The sequence below is a fragment of the Engystomops pustulosus genome, chromosome 6 (assembly GCF_040894005.1).
Source record: "Engystomops pustulosus chromosome 6, aEngPut4.maternal, whole genome shotgun sequence".
NCBI classification, from domain to species: domain Eukaryota; kingdom Metazoa; phylum Chordata; class Amphibia; order Anura; family Leptodactylidae; genus Engystomops; species Engystomops pustulosus.
The window spans coordinates 87,433,798-87,452,985 of record NC_092416.1 but is presented as its reverse complement, the minus strand read 5'-3'; the positions used below and the strand labels follow the sequence as shown (position 1 = coordinate 87,452,985).

General features: G+C 41.3%; 1 protein-coding gene and 1 long non-coding RNA gene across 10 annotated transcripts in view; one reads left to right on the top strand and one right to left on the bottom strand.

Annotated features, from left to right (window-relative positions):
• The window catches only part of PPFIA3 (PTPRF interacting protein alpha 3), a 113,937-nt gene that overhangs the window by 1,123 nt on the left and 93,626 nt on the right, over positions 1-19,188 (top strand). For all 9 annotated transcript variants that reach the window (XM_072110271.1, XM_072110269.1, XM_072110268.1 and 6 more), the window contains exon 2: positions 12,918-13,458. In XM_072110271.1, the coding sequence (XP_071966372.1) occupies positions 13,225-13,458 (234 nt within the window). In that variant the 5' untranslated portion in view covers positions 12,918-13,224. The remainder of the gene's footprint in view (positions 1-12,917; positions 13,459-19,188) is intronic.
• Positions 13,448-14,778, bottom strand: LOC140063951 (uncharacterized). Its single transcript, XR_011847667.1, has 3 exons — positions 14,667-14,778; positions 13,693-13,883; positions 13,448-13,585 (listed from the first exon to the last, which is right to left on the bottom strand). It is a non-coding gene; the product is annotated as an uncharacterized lncRNA (long non-coding RNA).

Sequence of the window (19,188 nt, the reverse complement as noted above, 5' to 3'; positions counted from 1 at the left end):
GTATTTGTTTCCTATGATTTTTATAGCAGTGTTATATTTAGACATGTACATAGAGCTCTTTGTCATTTCCATAATGTATATAGTGTAGCAAGTCAGAATCTTTTGGAGAGCTACCACCTTTACCATGTATAAACTCGCAGATATGGTCATGGTTGGATTTGTGTTGATAAGCATCCTACTTCATAAAGCCTGACATATTTTACCTGCTAGTTAGATATCATATATTTATCTACTATAAAGGGATTATTATACACAACCTATGGCTCTATACTGGACTGTATCAATAGCTAGAATGAAAAGGGCCTAGCACCAGCAGCCTATTAGTGCCATATTGGATCAATGGGCGATGTTACATCCGTCCTTCTATGAAAAAGAATCACTGACTGCCTATTCCTTCACGTCATGTAAGCAGAAATCTATGGCTGCCGTTCATTTCTTGTGGATCTCATGTGCTGATTTCATTTCGCTCTGTCTTCCATGGATGCTGGGATTACCTACAATGACCCTGTGTTCCCTTCAGCCACAAGCAGTTGTATTTTATGTAACGTTACTATGTGCAGTTATCAGCTCCAGCAGATTAGAATTTGGACACAGACGTTCTTCTTCTACAAAATAGGGGTTCTGTTCCATATTAAAATATACACTGAATGTGGATTATAAGGTGCACCTATGGTGATTTTAATGAGTTGTCTCTTTCTCGGAGAGTTGGGTAATGACCAATACTGTTGTCATAACAGATGTCTGGGAAGTTATTTTATCAAACTCTCCTAAAATTACATTTTTTTAAATAAAAGAATTGCAGGAGCAATGGAAGTATGAATATGCGCAGCTAGACATGACATCCAGCCCCTCAAGATCCCTTAAACAAGAATGAAGGACTGATAATCATAGTTAACAGTAGCCATAGTCATTTTCATTTATGTGGAAGTATACAACCTTTCAGCTTTCTTTGAATATCAATGTTTTGGTCAGTGATTTTCTTTAGAAGTGCCAAATGGCTGATCATGTCATCTACTTGTATTGTCAGCCAACCACTGCCAAATCCAGCCTGCCAGCTTTCACAACTCTGTTCTACCTTTACATTCTTGTTTGTTTTTAACGTACCGATCCTACTGATGCTTTACATACACGTAACTCCAAGCGCTCACGGATGCTCCAGACTCCCGATATGTGTAATAAATATTGGATTTTATTGATTTAAAAGATCAATATATTACAACGCGTTTAAGTCCGGTACTCGGACCTTCGTCAGGTAATCCATCCATTGTTTGTTTTTAATTCACTTTTGACTTTGGAGCAAAAGAGCACATAAAAAATGTGATGTTTCCCAGAAAACACTGCCCAACCCTTACATGTACTATTCAGGATATCTAAGACTGTGGATCACTCACTGTTGGACTTTTCAGACTTTTTCTTTGTATGAATTCCACTGTAGCTTATAGGAGTTCCCCCGTTAAAATGTATATCTTATGAAATGACATTTTGAGTCCTAAATATATATTTAAATGCATCCTATAGGTAAATACATAATATTGGCTTCTACACATGGAAGAAGGGGACATAACAATGTGTTTTGCAATTTGCCATTCAGGCATATTGGGGAATTCATCCTCCAGAGCTTGGATAGGAATGGTAGACACATGAATCCCCATCTATAATCTGTCAGCTGTGGCAAAAATAGATTCCTCTACAGACAGAAAATCAGAAGACTTCTTACGCTTTATAATGCACTACTGTATATATTCTACCAAATATGACTACTAGAAATAAGAAACATACATTTGAAGTCTCAACATGGTGATAGGGATGCTTTGGCATCCATCATATACATTAGATAGATGCAGTGGTGATTTCAGTGCTAACCTCACCAGCATTTGGTTGTAGGTTCCCTTTATTGTTGAAGATGGGTTACTGGCTATTGAAGAGTTAACAGGCAGTATAGCTATGTACCACTGCTGCTATATAATAGTGTGCATCACCACAATTCCCCAACCCCCAATGGAAACCCCCAGTGCACTGCTTCTTCCTTCCCTGGGCTATGGATGCAAAGGGGGATGGGAAAGAAAACCGTTTGTCATACATCACACTTGAGATGTGAGCAGCAGAATGTGGTGGGGTCACCCTACTCTGTCAGGATGTAAGCGATGCTTGCAATGCTTTCTTTATGGTTCTGTATCTTCCATATTCCTCCACCGCCAGGCACAGGCTATGATGTTAGGATCAGCCTATACTGTCCTATGCATTTGAAAACCCTCTCTGCTAGTATTCCTGGTGCTTATACTTGCAGAATGGCTGTGGCTTTGTCCATTGGTCAGATGAAAGGTCATGATTGATATAGGGTTAGTACAGCGCAGCAGTGGCACATATGCCCACCTCTCCAGTTATAATGGGATATTCTTTACATGTATGTATGGATGGATGTCTGGATGTAATTGTATTTCTTTGATGGTAAGTGAGCATTTATTGGGAGAAGCAAATGATTCTGCTTTTTTATAGCAGGAATTACAAGCTTGATGGGTGTTTTTATAGAAGTGTTTGTGTATACAGTTATTGTAGAACAGATGTCTCAACATCCAGTTTGTATTTGCATATTATATATTCTCTGCATTTTATTTGTGCTAGTAAACTTAACCTGGCTGTTGTAAAAAGCAAGTTGTTAAAAATTTCCTTTTAACCAGGTTCTGGTTCTCCTCCAAACTCTTCATAATCTACTATGTCACACACAAGCTATTAATCCATTTTTTTGAGAAGCAGATATAACAAAGAAGTGAATGTATGTGAATTAACTATAATGGGGTTTATTTAATTGTCAGTCCATTGTTGTGTCATCTATTTGGCTATTGCTTTCACAACATCATTTTATGCTAAACAATGCATGTGTATGGAACTGGCATACCTGTTGGGTTTACCTATGGGGCATTTGACTTTGTGACCTCCCTGGCACATAAATGGGCCATCATTAGGCTGCTCATCATATTTACAATTCATAAACTAATCACACACTATGTCCTACTGCTGGGACCGCCAGGTATAATCTGCTTAGTAACCAAAAAGCATGTGTTTAGTTCTTCAGTGCCACCAGAGGGGAAATTAAATAGTACATAATTCCTAAAGAAGTTCATGGGCTGTCTGTGTAATATTCATATGTCACGTGCTCCAGAGTTTTTTGCATGTTGGGCTCCTTTCATCATGATAAAATTATGCTTTGGTTCCTTCCAACCAAATGAGATTGTTCTTACATTCTAGTTGACTGTGCATTTGGTGAACTATGTAAAATCTTTCGCTTATTGTTGCTTGTAGATATGTTTCTACATTGGGGAACTTTAGTAGTGATATGTCTATAGTACACATATATTTCTCTATTGTAGAACATTGTGGGGAATCCATTACTTTAAGAATGTTATTAGTGGGTCTCCGATCTCCATCATTAAAGGTGCTGTATCAAGTTTGCAAGTTATCCTGTATCCACTGGATAGGGAATAACAAGCTGATCAGTGAGGATCTGACTGCTGGGATCAACGCCAATCATGACAATGTAACCCCAGCATTCTGGAGATCAGAGGTCCTGTTCTCACTAATGGATGGAGCAGCAGGTCTAGCATTCATCCTGCCGCTTTGTTTAGTTGTATAGGAGTGTTGGTAATTCTGAGGACAGCGCTCGGCTTTCTCCGACATACACATAGGCAGTTATTGGGAGTGTGAGATATAGGCAAGTAATGTGCTTGGGAATTTCCAAGACCTCCCATACTATTGAATGGAGGACACATGCTTGACCTGCTTCCCCATCCACCGATCACTTACCATCACTTATCAGCTTGTTATCTCATATTCTTGTGAATAGGGTATAACTTGACAACTTTTGCTGAAAGGAAGTCACTACCTACTTTCAGGTGATTGTGAACTTGAACAGTCTTGAACTATGATACCTTAGGACTTTTCCTTGTTATTTTATGTATCCATGTGTTATTTTGGTGCCCATCCTTTAATGGGAATACAACTAGTGACCGGACACCCTTGTATATGACCCTCACATCCCCATAAAATCATATTCCCCATAAATCATATGTTATATTCCCTGGCATCAAAGGGGGCATGTCCTGCTCCGCTGACCCCTCCAATTTACTCCTCCCCATGCATCTGCTCGAAATTATGCACTTCATGTCATGTGACCAGGGTGATGTCATCCAAGGTAATTTGCCCTTTACATTTGCAAAATGTACCCCATGTATGTATCTGATCACATGAAATCACAGCAGTCTACATAGTGGATGGGGAGTATTAGACATATATGGAGGCTGCTGTGATTTAATGTAAGAATATACATACATGGGGTACATTTTGCAAACCTTAAATAATACCACTCTGGTCACATGACATGAGTGTAAAACAAGGTACTGAGTAAGAAAATGTGATCCCTAAGCACTAGTTCCATACAGCAGCATGTCATAGCAGTGAGACCTGTCAATTAGGAACAAGGATGCAGGGCAGCACCTGAGATTTGAAGACACAGAGCTTTCAGTCAAAATAAGGGGGCATGGTTCACTGGCAGCCTAGGAGAAAACAATAGTAATATCTTCAATAAAAAAGTCAAGCATGCTACTTATGTGCATATAAGAAAAATGGCTGTAATTAAGGCACAGTGCCACACTGACAACTAATTTCATGTGATATGGACAGTACTTGTGGCTCTTTATAAGCAATTGTTGGTTTGGGGGGTAAAATTCTGGTGAGTAGCTTTCTCTTAATTAATTTTCCAGATGCTTATAAAACCTTTCAAACTTCATAATTTTTGGGCTCTATAATGGGTATCTTAGAGTCACTATTGGTCGCAAGAGTAAGATGGTTTTATCCCTTCTATTGTGTAGTCTCCCCTACTGACTGTGATATTAAAAACATATTTAGGATTTTCCATGTGTGTAATTTACCAATCTTTTACTTGTAGTTCAGAGGCTGCTCCATTGCAGACCCATAATATTTTTAATATTGCTTTCTAATCTTTTTAAAACATATACACTTGATTTGTTATATTTTAGAAGTATGACTGTATTTTGCAAAGGGTTTTATCGTGCTGGGCACTTAAGAAGAAGGAAATTTAATATTTTATCATTTATTTGGAGAGCACTCATGGTACATACATATAAGTAAGAACAAATTAGTACTAAAGACACTACAATACACCACCATGGCTCAAGTTGGAAGAGGACCCGGACTGTAGAGACTCACAATGTACATATTAATTTTAATTGTCCCTCCCAATGAGAAAAATTAGTCGGTTGACCATTGGTAATCAGAAATCACAGATTTTTGGTTTTTTAAGATTGGTTCTTTTTTGGTCAAAGGACCCATCTAATATGTCCAGTCCTATGGAAAAGAATTGCTCACCTTTATACCATGTTTACCTGGGGCATTTGAATTCCGTTTTGATACACAATGGGGAATGTAACTCTCGATCACATATGCATTTACACCTAAACGCATGTGATCTGGTACAAGCACCACGTGTTTTGCATGTAAACCATGCATATGTTGCTGGGAGTAACCAGTTTTTGAATTCAAATGTGATGTGTGAAACTTTGGTTGGAATATAATGGACTGGACTCCTTGCATCATAGTGACACATGATACATGGAGTCCTATTCTCAACACTGTAGTCAGTCTGTGAAATCGGGTCAGCACGTGGTCCTTAATATCTTGGATATTAGCGGTATACTTAGGTATTTGCAGTGTCTAATATTCTTGTGTTCAGTACGGGTTGTAACTGAAAGATTTTTACTTGTTGATTTGAATGCATAACCTTGCAAGTATGTATGTGCTGTTTGGGTAAATTCCATTAAAATGCCTGATCTCAGCTGTATCTCTCCAATATGTGATTAATATCCTCTGTCTGGGTAATAAGAAACAATATTTGAAGGGGCTTTCATCATATAATTTAGTAGTTCATTGTTTACCTCTTGTGGATAAACATCGGTCCCTAGTCATGTGATGTGACACGGGTGCACGGCTCATTATAAACTGACAGCAAGCAGAGAGCTAGCAAACAGTGAGGAATTGATACAGAAAGTATATTGGAAAACTCCTATTACTACTCCCCTCCCCTACACATAATGATGTATTTGATGAAATGGCACGGGTATATACATGAGCAGCTTTGATTGACAATTCGTTTGTCCAAGATTTTCTGCAGCATGTACTGCAATGCACTCTGAGCCTGGTTCTCTACTAATCAGATCACATCAGACTCTGAAGCAGGCACCTTCCTCCCAATCTAGGCCAGTCAGCCTTTGCCAAGATGACTATTGAATTGTCTGATCGTGACACGTTGAATTGTAATTCACAGGGTTTGGGATTTTTCTCTTTTGCCATGTATTCTGCAGTACAATACATCATAACCATGTCTGATGATCCGTATGGAAGACTTGTCTTGGTCCCCCTGGGTTTTGCCTTTTCATTTGATAGATGCTGTTCCTAAATAATTCCATTGTATTTAGTTTCTGCTTTAAAAACAGGTGGAAATGTAAGGCACAGATGAGGAGAGAGGCAAGGCAGGGCTGAGAGCTGGCAGCTCTTTCCGAGGGCGTATCAAATACTGCCCTGATTCCCTCTATGTGTGGTAAGAAAAGAACTTTGAGCATCTCTAATTAACAATTACAGTAATTAGAATGGCTGCATTGGTGAGGAGTTAATTATATTGGAGAAGGCTGTGCCATTCCCTTGTAAATAAACGGCTGCAAAAAGCCGATCTGTTCCATTTTGTATTCTGATATCACTGATAAAATCACTTAGATTTTTTTTTTTTCTTTAAGTCATTAGGGGTTAGCTTCAATTAATAAAATCCAAGGCTAAGAATATAATATAACAAACACCATTATCTCATATTATCACATTTTCCATTCAGTTACTATCTGGAACTGGAATGGTTTTCAGGAGCCTATCTGGAGAGATCATCCTCTCTGAAAAAAGAATTTTTGTCTTTTGGCCTTTGGGTAGTTTGCATCTTGTTGTTTGCTCTCAATGTGTCATAGATTTAGTTGCTTCCTCAGTTGTTTGCCTTCTGAGAATCTTAAGAAGTGCTTAGCCTGTTGCTGATCTGTCTGATCTGGCCCTCTAAATAATGGGATATTTTAGGTAAAATATATATTTTTTTTTGGCCAACCTCATTTTCAATGGCCAAACTGAAATCTGAGTGTGTGTCCGGAGACAGGTTGGCTGCATAGACATGGTTTGTGGGTTGTACCAATCTCTTCTCTTTCCAGTACATCACTGACAGATTGGATATCCACTAGTGTGGAGTCGCTGGTATCATTTCCTTTCCATTCTATATATTTTTTTTTCTCTGTGGGAAATTTTCTTTCTGATAAACAGACAGGACATCCAGGACCGTCCTTGAAAAGACAGTAGTTAGTAGAGCTCGCCTGTGATAATATTATTTCCCTGTACTTAATGTATTTGCAGGGGTAGATCTGTGCAGTAGGTACATAAACATATATAAAATGCTGCCATAAGTATTGGTTTGATCACAGAGGATTTATTGCCACTCCCAGTACAAGGCATACAACACTCATCACTCTTTTTATGTTACTGCAGCATAGCAATAATATATTTATGAGGCAAATAACTGTATGTATGAAAGGACCCGCACTCTGCCCATTATATTCTATTCACTTGTGACATTTTTCAATAGCTGGAATACAATTGGAAAAAGTTTGGTCAGCATGTGGCTTCTGAAGTGCAAATCCCAGAAAGTAGGGTTATAGTTTTGAGTTATGTGCCATTACAAAAGTTACAACTTGTTTAAAAAGAGGATGAGAGCATTGAGGTCCAGTGTATTTGGAGAGGGTGGTATTGGATGGTTATCACACATGTGCACTCTGGAGTTCGGTGACTTTTTCTAAGATCATAGTAAAATTTGCATTGTCCAAATTTTGGGCAGATCAATTATCCAAGATTGCCTTTGGTGTCCATTAAATCTTATGGGTATGAGTCCTTCTTACAAAACCCACACATGGGGGAGATTTCATCATACACTGGTGCTTGCACTCCGGAGTACAATAATGGCCTTGTCCATTAATATAGGCCTCTTGATGTATCCCCAAGGCAGCACACCTCTGGCAAAACTGCACCAGGTCCAACCTGACATATTTTTGCGTGAAAACCTGCAAAACAAATTTTGCAGGTTTTTAAACGTACACAGGCCCTGTCCCCCCAATCCACTGGCGGCTGTGTCCCTCATGATCATGACTAAGGCAGTTCCTGCCGAAACGCGTTGATCCCTTACAATCAGCTTTGTGTGTCCGCATGATTTTAACCTCAATAAAGGATTATTCTTCTACATTGGACTGTCTCCGTGTTTGGCATAGAATGCTGGATCCGAACCTGCTTTTTCTTCGTGTCTGTTGAAAATAAACCAGTACTCTCCATTACGACGGCCCAGGCAGCTCCGCTTCCATCTTCATGTTCGCGGCAGGTCCGCGACAGCTCCGTCTGCAGCGCCTCTTCTTTCTTCCTGCCGGCTACATCTCCGTGCGCACAGCCCGGCTGGCGCACAACTGTGATGTCAGCCACGAACATGAAGGTTGAAGCTGAGCTGCCCGGGCCGTTGGAATGGTGAGTACTTATTTTTTTTACGGCCTGGCAGGCTATATACTACAGAGGGCTGGCAGGCTATATACTACTGGGAACTAGGTGGTGTACAGTCATGGCCATAAGTTTTGAGAATGATAGCAATATTATATTTTCACATGATCTGTTACTCTGTTTGGTTTTTATGTGTGTTTGTCAGATGTTTTTTTCACATACAAAAAAACAAGTGCAATCATATTATGAGTAACAAAAGCTTTTATTGGCAGTTGGAATGAGTTAATGCAGCAGGTCAAAAATTTGCAGTGTTGACCCTTCTTCTTCAGGACCTCTGCAATTCTCCCTGGCAGCTCTCAATCAACTTCTGGACCAAATCCTGACTGTTAGCAGCCCATTCTTACACAATCAATGCTTGCATTTTGTCACAATTTGTTGGTTTTTGTTTGGCCACCCGTCTCTTGATGATTGACCACAAGTTCTCAATGGGATTAAGATCTAGGGAGTTTCCAGGCCATGGACCCAAAATCTCTGTTTTGTTCCGTGAGCCATTTAGTTATCACCTTTGCTTTATGGCAAGGTGCTCCATCATGCTGGAAAAGGCATTGTTGATCACCAAACTGCTCTGGGACGGTTGGGAGAAGTTGCTCTTGGAGGACATTCTGGTCCCATTCTTTATTCATAGATGTGTTTTTAGGCAAGACTGTGAGAGAGCCGGTTCCCTTGGCTGAGAAGCAACCCCACACATGAATGGTTGCAGGATGCTTTACAGTTGGCATGAGACAAGACTGGTGGTATCTCTCACCTTGTCTTCTCCAAACAAGCTGTTTTTTCAGATGTTCCAAACAATCGGAGAGGGGATTCATCAGAGAAAATAACTTTACCCCAGTCCTCAGCAGTCCACCCCCTGTACCTTTTTCAGAATATCAGGCTGTCCCTGATGTTTTTTCTATAGAGAAGTGGCTTGCTGCCCTCCTTGACACCAGGCCTTGCTCCAAGAGTCTCCGCCTCACACCTGCCTGCTGCCATTCCTGAGCAAGCTCTGCACTGCTGGTAGCCCGATCACACTTTTAAGAGACGTCCCTGGCGCTTGCTGTCCTTCTTGGGCGCCCTGGAACCTTTTTGGCAACAATGGAACCTCTCTCCTTGAATTCCTTGATGATGCGATAGATTGTTGACTGAGGTGCAATCTTTCTAGCTGCGATACTCTTCCCTGTTAGGCCAGTTTTGTGCAGTGCAATGATGACTGCACGTGTTTCTTTAGAGATAACCATGGTTAACAGAAGAGAAACAATGATGCCAAGCAGCAGCCCACTTTTAAAGTGTCCAGTGGTGTGATTCTTACTTAATCATGACAGATTGATCTCCAGCCCTGTCCTCTTCAACACCCACACCTGTGTTACTGGAGCAATCACTGAAATGATGTTAGCTGCTCCTTTTAGGGCAGGCCTGCAATGAAGTTGAAATGTTTTTTTGGGGAACATTCTGGAGTATATGCAAATTGCCATTATAAAACATTTGTATCATTCTCAAAACTTTTGGCCATGACTCTATTATACAGGGGCTGGCAGACTATATATTGGGGAGGCTGTGAGCAATGCATTTCCCACCTTCGGCTTATACTCAAGTCAATAGGTTTCTCCAGTTTCCTTGTGTTAATATTAGGGGTTTTGGCTTATACTCGGGTTGGCTTATAATCGAGTATATACGGTATGTTGCACAATGGCAAAAAGTTTCATTTTCAACTTTGGGAGCTTTTTTCCGGGTTAAACGCCAGTAATAACAGTCATTATATTTTGATAGATCAGACATTTTGGGAAGCGCCAATACCCAACATGTTTATAAATTTTACTGTTTATATATATTTATATCAGTTCTATTGAAAGGGGATGGTTTGAATTTTTATTTTTTACATTTTTTAATTTTATTTTTTTACTATTTTTCAGACCCCCCTGGGGTACTTTGATGCTGGATTGTCTGATTGATCCTACAATATTGTAAATTGCACATTGTAATAGCCTAAAATGAGACAGTCTTGGGTCTTTGTGTGACCCGAGGCTGTCATTGCAACAGCTCCCTGATGACGTCACGGGGAGAGACCATCAAAGCCAGTATGGCAACGCCCATCAACACTCAAAATACGAGCACTCGAAATCTGCAGACACAATGGGGCAGAATTCTCAAGCTGTCTGAAAGCTGTCAGAATATTTCTAGTTGCCCATGGCAACCAACCACAGCTCCCCTTTAAAATATTAATGAACACTGGTAAAATGAAAGCTGAGCTGTGATTGGTTGCCATGGACATCTAGAAATATTCTGACTTTCAGACAGCTTGATAAATCTGCCCCAATGTATTTGTAGCAATTTATTTATGTATTTCTAGAAGGAACACCTCAATGAGAGGAGAAGATCTAGACTTGTTGTTTTTTGGGAAATACAAGCATGTACTTAAAATAAGGCCTCATGCCCATGACCGTTTTTGGGGCCCGTGAGCTAGTTACACAAATTGTGGCTAGCTCAAAGCCCCCATAGATTTCTATTGTGCACGGTCATGGTGTCGTAAGGTGCATACATTAGTGGTCGCTCATTTGCTAAGGACATTGGCTGAAATGTTTGTGTGCATGAGGCCTAAAGGTGTTATGAAAGGTGACTTTTTAAAAATGTAAGTTTGCAGTGTGTACAACTTCCAAACAGTTATCAGTGCATAGTGAATGGCCTGTGTCCTTCTATGTGAATATATTTGTTTTATAATCCTCTGTAGACTTTTAGTAGATCTTCCTATATTATGTCATTTTACAATATTCGGGGCAGAAGTTTATTTTATAAGATGTTCAATTAATTGGTAAATAATTAGTATTCTCTACTGCTCATCCTGTCTTTCTACTTTTACTGCCAATTCACATTTCGTATGTTGTTTTTGTATTTCAACCCACTGAGTAAAATATCAAGGGAGTGTTGCATCTTCATGTGTTACACAGAGAGAAACTTGGGGTGAGGCAAGGTGGAACCCTCCCGTCAGCCTACTACACGGAATCAGGGTGGGGTTCTAAATGTACAAATTCCCAGGACTCACTAGCACGCTGGTGATGAAACATAAGCAGCAAAATAAGAAGAGACTTAAAAGTTACATTTTCCCAAACCAATAAAAAATTGGCTGCCAGAATCATGAAGTGAGCGCCTTCCAACTCTTTTAACCCATCGTAAGACACATTTTACATTTGTTTTTAAGCTTTACGTAAAAAAGAATAATTTTCTTTGTTCCTGCTTCAGTCTATAAAGTGAGCAGTCATAGCAATGATTGCTAATGGTAGGACAAAGATGTCACAAGTGACATCATTTGGGTTTGTTGGTCGTATGGGAACAGTATGGGTCTTTGTTAATGGGTTCATTTTATAATGATCGGTTTTTGGATACTTTTTGAGAAGCAGTTCTCTCCATAATATGGCAACCATAAGAATCCTGGAGGAAAAGACCACTTCAGTGACCGACTGATGTTGGGCCACTTGGTGGCTTTTACCCTGCTCTGCGTGTCAAATGAATTGACCTAATTGGATGTATTTTATGATGTAGAATCCTAAAAATGGTTTGACTCTTCTTCCCTCCCCTTGTGCTGCGTGAGCGGCAGTGACGCAAGCCGACTCATGGGAATTCCCACGCATATGCACTCTGTACACGCATTGTAAAGATTCTAATTTGCATATTTTCATGGAAATGCATCAACTTCAGGCTTCATCAAGATAAGCATCAGTTTTAGTAGGCACATGTGGACAAGTTAGTTTACTTAGATTAAAATCTGTATTTAATGGTGCTAGATTTCCTTTAAAAGCTATTCTTCCTGCTAAAATCAACCTTTAAAATGATGCTAATGAGACCGAGCCCCTCTTTGCTGTTACACTGTGCATGAACACTTCCCCCCCCTCTCAGGATGGCGGAGGTGGGGGGGGGGGGAGTGCTGAGGGAGCAGAGGGGTAGGGTAAGACAGTGTAAGCCTATGAAATTGGAGCCCTTCTGGCTTGATTTTAGTAGGAAGGAGGCCTTGCATAAAAAAGGAGATTACCACAGTCACGGTGTCTGGATCTATGAGTAGGTGCCCCTGGTTTATCATGCTTGATTTTGATGGTAGATTTCCTTAAAAGGTCACAACCTTCCATTTTTTGATCAGAATTTGGTTGCCTTCTAAGGGTAAAAGATCCTTCTCCTTTGAGAGCTCCAGTATGTTTTCTACACAAGCTGTAATTCAGTTTTCAAAATAATACTGGTAAATGTTTATTATTATTTTATTAAACTTCTGTTTTAGTACTCCATGTTATATTTGTTTCTAACATTTATGTTTTCTATTTTAGGTCCTCGGTTACCTACTTATGTGGACACTCTTAATGATTGAAAACTTCCTAGACTTGTTAACCTGGTCTACACATTTCCAATTAGTGACTTGATTGGGAAACCTCCTCTTGACTGTCATAAACATGCTTCAAGATGGATACTACACGTAGTCTTCGCACCCTCCTATTTTAATGTAATCCAGTGGATCCACTTCTGTACCGTGTGTTTACCCCCCACCTATTTGCCTTCACTGGACTTGTCAGAATTTATAGCCCTCCCTGGTGCCTTCTTTTCCTGTTTTTCATCTCGTAACATAAAGCTGCCAAGATGATGTGTGAAGTGATGCCCACCATTAACGAGGACAACCGTCGGGGTTCGACCTACAGCTCCGATGATGCCAACTTTGAGCAGCTGATGGTAAACATGTTAAATGAGAGGGAGAGGTTGCTTGAGACACTGCGGGAGACTCAGGAGAGCCTGGCCACTGCGCAGCTAAGGCTGAGAGAATTGGGTCATGAGAAGGAATCTCTTCAAAGACAGCTGAACATCGCCCTTCCCCAGGTGAGAGCAGAAGCGTTATAGATCACATTCTTCTTAAATCGTCTCTTGCAAGAGAATTGTGTTTAATTGTTCTTACAGTCCAATCCTTCTAGTGCCTGACAGTCGTGAGACATCTGTAGCCGTGGTCCTTGAAATATAATTAATATATAGATATAAGTTGTTTTGACACTACCTCATCTTTGAAAGAACATCTTTAAAAAATATGCATATTTTGCTGTAATTTCATCACTTTACCATTTTCCTGGGTTTTAATACAAGTTATTGTAGCTTTTAATGAAGATGACAACAAAGATGGGGCCAATATCTTCTCCTGTCATTGGCGCATGAGTGGACCCTTTCATGGGAATGGCACCCAGACCTCTAACAACAGACCACAGAGCTTCTGTTTGCAGTCTGTGATGCGCAGACATACATGTACAGGAGGCCTAAGGTAAAAACATAACCAAGCATAACACATATACTAAGAAACAACATAACATTTCTCAAAAATTAGAATTATCTGGAATAAAACATATATATAGCTCCAGGGGTAAGAAAATAATAAACAACTAGCTCTCTTGTATAACCACGGCTCCACCAATCATCACTGCCCATTGATTGTGGGATGTCACATCGACAGTCTTTTGCCTTCTACTGTCTGATATTCCTGCTGCAGTGAGTGCGCGGCTGTGGACACCGCATCACTGCCAGTCTCTATATATAAGAGTGTCAGAGAGGGCGTGTAACTGTTGTTTAATTCTTTTTCTTACCTCCAGCAGCCACATTTAAAAAAAAGGGTTTTATTTCCTTTAAGAAAAGTGACACAAATTAGACAACACACAAGCTCCCCCATACTGACAACCAAAGCCATATTAAGAGTGGTGGAGACCCCTGGGCACAAACTGGTGGGGACCCTCCCCACCATTTTTTCACTAAAGTAATATATATTCAGCTCCCCAGTAATTTATATATCAGTCCCCATTAATACATACATATAGCCCCCCAGTAATACAAATATACAACCCCCCAGTAATACAAATATACAACCCCCCCCCAAGTAATACATATATACATTATAACAAAATAATAAAACTGTACTCTCCTTCTCCTGCCCACTGCAGCACAACCTCTTCTTCTTCTATTATTCAGTCAGTAACAACACACCTCTGTCCCCACTGACAAAACACAAGCTTCCCCTCTCATCCACTGGCTCCACACAAGTCACTTACCTCATGTTTCCTGTTTCTCGGAATGCTGTCTCTCCCCGGTGAGCAGCTCTGCTGTGTTGTGGCTTTTCTATCGCCTACCTCTACCTACACCTCGCCCCAGAAAATAGAAAACCTAAAATTAAAGATACCAAAGCCTAATATTAGAATAGCTTAAAGGGGTTGTGTCACCATAGCACATGGCTGTAATTGGGTCCAATGCATTGTGACAAGTACTTTCACCATTTACACTTATTACAAAATATGCAGGCTTACTGAGATAACTCCTTTTGTTCTGGTTGCTGGCGCCCCCTGGTGGTAGCTGTGTCTCGTCCTGAGCTACAGCTGATCTGGCCGAGTCTGCGCACAAGCATTCGGCCTGCTGCTCTGCACTACAGATCACTCCACACAGCTCCTCTCCACACTGAGAGATCACCTGACACACTGCAGCCAATAGGAAGTGAGAGAGGAGGAGGGGCAGAGATTGTGCTGTGATGGCCACTGCTTACCAGCTCCACCGGTGCTTCCAGCAGCAGATACAAGGTAACTGCAGCCAGACATGGCTATCTGCTGCACAGGGGAATCCTCCCCTAACATGGATCATGGCAATGTAACAGCCCTCTCCTCCCTCCACCATTAGTCAGGTCACACAGAAGCCTACAGCAGCAGATACAAGGTAACTGCAGCCAGACATGTCTATCTGCTGCACAGAGGAATCCTCCCCTAACATGGATCATGGCAATGTAGCAGCCCTTTCCTCCCTCCACCATTAGTCAGGTCACACAGGAGGCTACAGCAGCAGATACAAGGTAACTGCAGCCAGACATGTCTGCTGCACAGAGGAGTCCTCCCCTAACATGGATCATAGCAATGTAGCAGCCCTCTCCTCCCTCCACCATTAGTCAGGTCACACAGGAGGCTACAGCAGCAGATACAAGGTAACTGCAGCCAGACATGTCTGCTCAGAGGAGTCCCCCCTAACAAGGATCATAGCAATGTATCAGCCCTTTCCTCCCTCCACCATTAGTCAGGTCACACAGGAGCCTACAGCAACAGATACAAGGTAACTGCAGCCAGATATGGCTATCTGCTACACAGAGGAGTCCTCCCCTAACATGGATCATGGCAATGTAGCAGCCCTCTCCTTCCTCCACCATTAGTCAGGTCACACAGGAGGCTGCAGATATAACACAAGTAACAGGCTGAGCTCTGACACCTCCTGATGCAAACCTCCTACTGTACTCTCCACCATTCACTGTCCCTCCATGCTACACTGCTCTCCTGCAAAGGGGCCCCTGTGCCTGACTAGCAGGGAAGTAGCTAAAGATCAGCAACATGTGAGAAGCTGTCACCTATCTATCTATCTATCTATCTATCTATCTATCTATCTATCTCCTATCTATCTATCTCATATCCATCTATCTATCCTATATCTATCACCTGTCATCTATCTATCTCATGTCTATCCATCCATCCATTCATCTATCTAGTGAATTAGTTGCAATTCCTTACAAAATACACAGAAAGAGATGCAATTAACGGTCCCAAAGTAACATATAAAAATACAAAAGTTTATTAGTAAAAGTCATAAAAACAACTGAAACGTTCCATGTTAATGCTCCTAATTTTGTACAATCAATGCATACAAGTAGAGCAAAACAATGTATTCTCACAGCATCATGGTCAGTCAGGCGGACAGTAAAGTGTAAATATGTCGGAGGTCTAGAAAAATGCAGGGACAGCAAACTCTATGCATATCCTCACTTCGAAGTGACTTCCTCAGGGGTAAGTGCCACTTACCCCTGAGGAAGTCACTTTGGAGTGACGATACACGTGGGGTTTGCCTCCCCTGCACCCACCTACACTTCTGCCATGCATGTCAGTCTGACCGACCATGATGCTGTGAGAATACACAGGGGCACATTTACTAAAAACAGTGCAGTGTGTACTATGTGCAGTGACCTGTGAAGTGTGCAGGGGCCGCCAGATTCAGGATTTTTGGCACACGTTCTTCATGAATCTGGTGCCCCCTGCACTGCTCCGACAGAGTGCACCAACTTTTTTTTGGTGAACTTTTAACATGGGGCGTGTGACACATTTCTTTTGGACTTTGCATGTTAAATCTGGCGCACACAGTCAGACTGAGCACCCGAATGCCCCCTAATTTGTGCTGAAAATCCTAACGCGTAGTACACACCATGACGTCAGCCACTTGGCGACATCATAGTGTGTACACCGCCATCGGCGCACACTATGATGTCAGCAAGCGGCTGACATCATGGTGTGTGCGATAGGACCGCGCGGGAGCTGAAGACAGAAGAGGAACTGTGGGGGCTGGGTTTTTGAGGTGAGAACAGAGGTTATTTTTTAGGCTGGGCAGGGGGCTGCGGGCTATATATATATGGGAGGTGGAAGCACTTGCTATATACAGGGGAGGGGCAGGCACTGGCTATATACGAGGGGGCAGGCACTCTAGATACGAAGGGGACAGGCATTTGCTATATATACGAGGGGACAGGCATTTGCTATATATACGAGGGGGCAGGCACTTGCTATATATACGAGGAGACAGGCACTTGCTATAAACGAAGAGACAGGCACTTGCTAGATACCAAGAAACAGGCACTTGCTATATATACATGAGGGGGCAGGCACTTGCTATATATACATGAGGGGGCAGGCACTTGCTATATATACATGAGGGGGCAGGCACTTGCTATATATACATGAGGGGGCAGGCACTTGCTATATACACGAGGCGGCAGGCACTGGCTATAAACTGGGGACTGGCTGGCTATAGACTTGGAGGTTGCTGGCTATATACTGGGGGCAGGGGGCTATTGGCTGTATACAAGGGGCAGGTGCTGTCTATATACTAGAGGGTAGATGCTGGGTATAAACTGGGGGGCATGTGCTGTCTAGATATATACTGGGTGGAGGCTGTGACCAATGCATTTCTCACCATAGGCTTCTACTTGAGTTAGCAGGTTCTGCCTGTTTTTGTGTTAAAATTAGGTACCTCGGCTTATACTTTGGTCGGCTTATGCTCGAGTATATACACACACACACATTATACTGAGCTTTATATTTTTATACGGCTGTGAAAACATTATAGCTGAGCTGTGACTGATTGCTATGAACAACATAGACTGTGTTATAGTTTTTATAAATGAGGCTGATATGAAAGTTTCAGAATATGTTATTGAATATATAGGTGCACATTTAATATATATATATATATATTTATTTTCTTATTCAAGTATATATTGACAATGATTAAAAGGAGAGGAAGCAGTGTCAGGGCTTTGGTAGGTGACACACAGCACCAATAGCAGATTCCTGCTGTGCTGGGGATCAGTAAATGCAGGGACTATTTGAGCACAGCAGGTGGAAGGAGACTCTGAAGGCTGATCACTAGGCCCCTCCCACATCTGCTTCTGTGTGGAGCAGAATAGAGGCTGAACAAGCATCATAATAACAAATAGAAAGGTATTTTTACTTCCAGGTAACCATTACAAATAGATTTCTGAAATATTTTAACCCCTTTGGCAGCTTTTGTAGTAAATAGTTTCGTGGTATAACCCCTTTAAAGGTGAAAAATCCAGCATCCAGGCAAAATAGATGTTTAAATCAGATCCACTTTATTTAGAAAAATAAGTTAAAAACATGTATAGCAACGTCCTATAGCATAATATCTCTGAAGTGTTTCGGACCGTTCACGGTCCTTAGTCGTAGCTAGGACTATAAGATGTTTTTATTGGCATGCAAGGAATGGCACAACATATAGAACAGGCCAGAATTACTTTTTCCGTACATTGTTCCACAGAAAGGGTAAATAAAAGTTGTTCAGAAAGTTGAATGTACTCCAGATAAGGTGTCAAAATCACACGGGTTCAAACTAAAAGTTTGTTCCTAACGTGCAAAGCTTTTCGTGAAGGGGTTAAAGAATTTTGATATAACGGTGTTATTCGAGTCACTCCATAAACTCCCCATTACACACAACTTACTTACTGTATATATGTTCAGTTTTCATGCTTGCAGGGTTCTTTTATGTAGTCCATGGTTATGTGATGCAGGAAATACCATCATTGAAGCGCTTAATATGACATGTCCACGTCGTGTGACCATGAGACAGGGGGAACTCATCCACTACTCCATGTATCAGATTATCACAGCCATATGACTGTAATGGGACTGGTTACATGTGTTGGAGAAGGGGTTATTCATGAGTGTCTGACGTCCCTTCCTCTGTAGATAGTTGTAATCATGTGCCAGAACATGGATGGCAGAAGGCATGCAGGCAGGAACCTAGGCAGAGAGAGGCAGTCGTGTGGTGAGCAGTCCCTCCGACCAATGCACCAGAACCAGACTTCCTGAATTTTTTCCCCAAAGTCCTTGGATAACCCCTTAGAAGATGTTGATGAGAATTGCTACAGTACAGGCTGGAGCACAGATCAGCGAGAGAAACTGTGTACATAATGTAAAGGAAATCTTAGTTTGTATTGTGTTTATACTGTATATAGAGAGATAAAGCCTGACAAAAAAA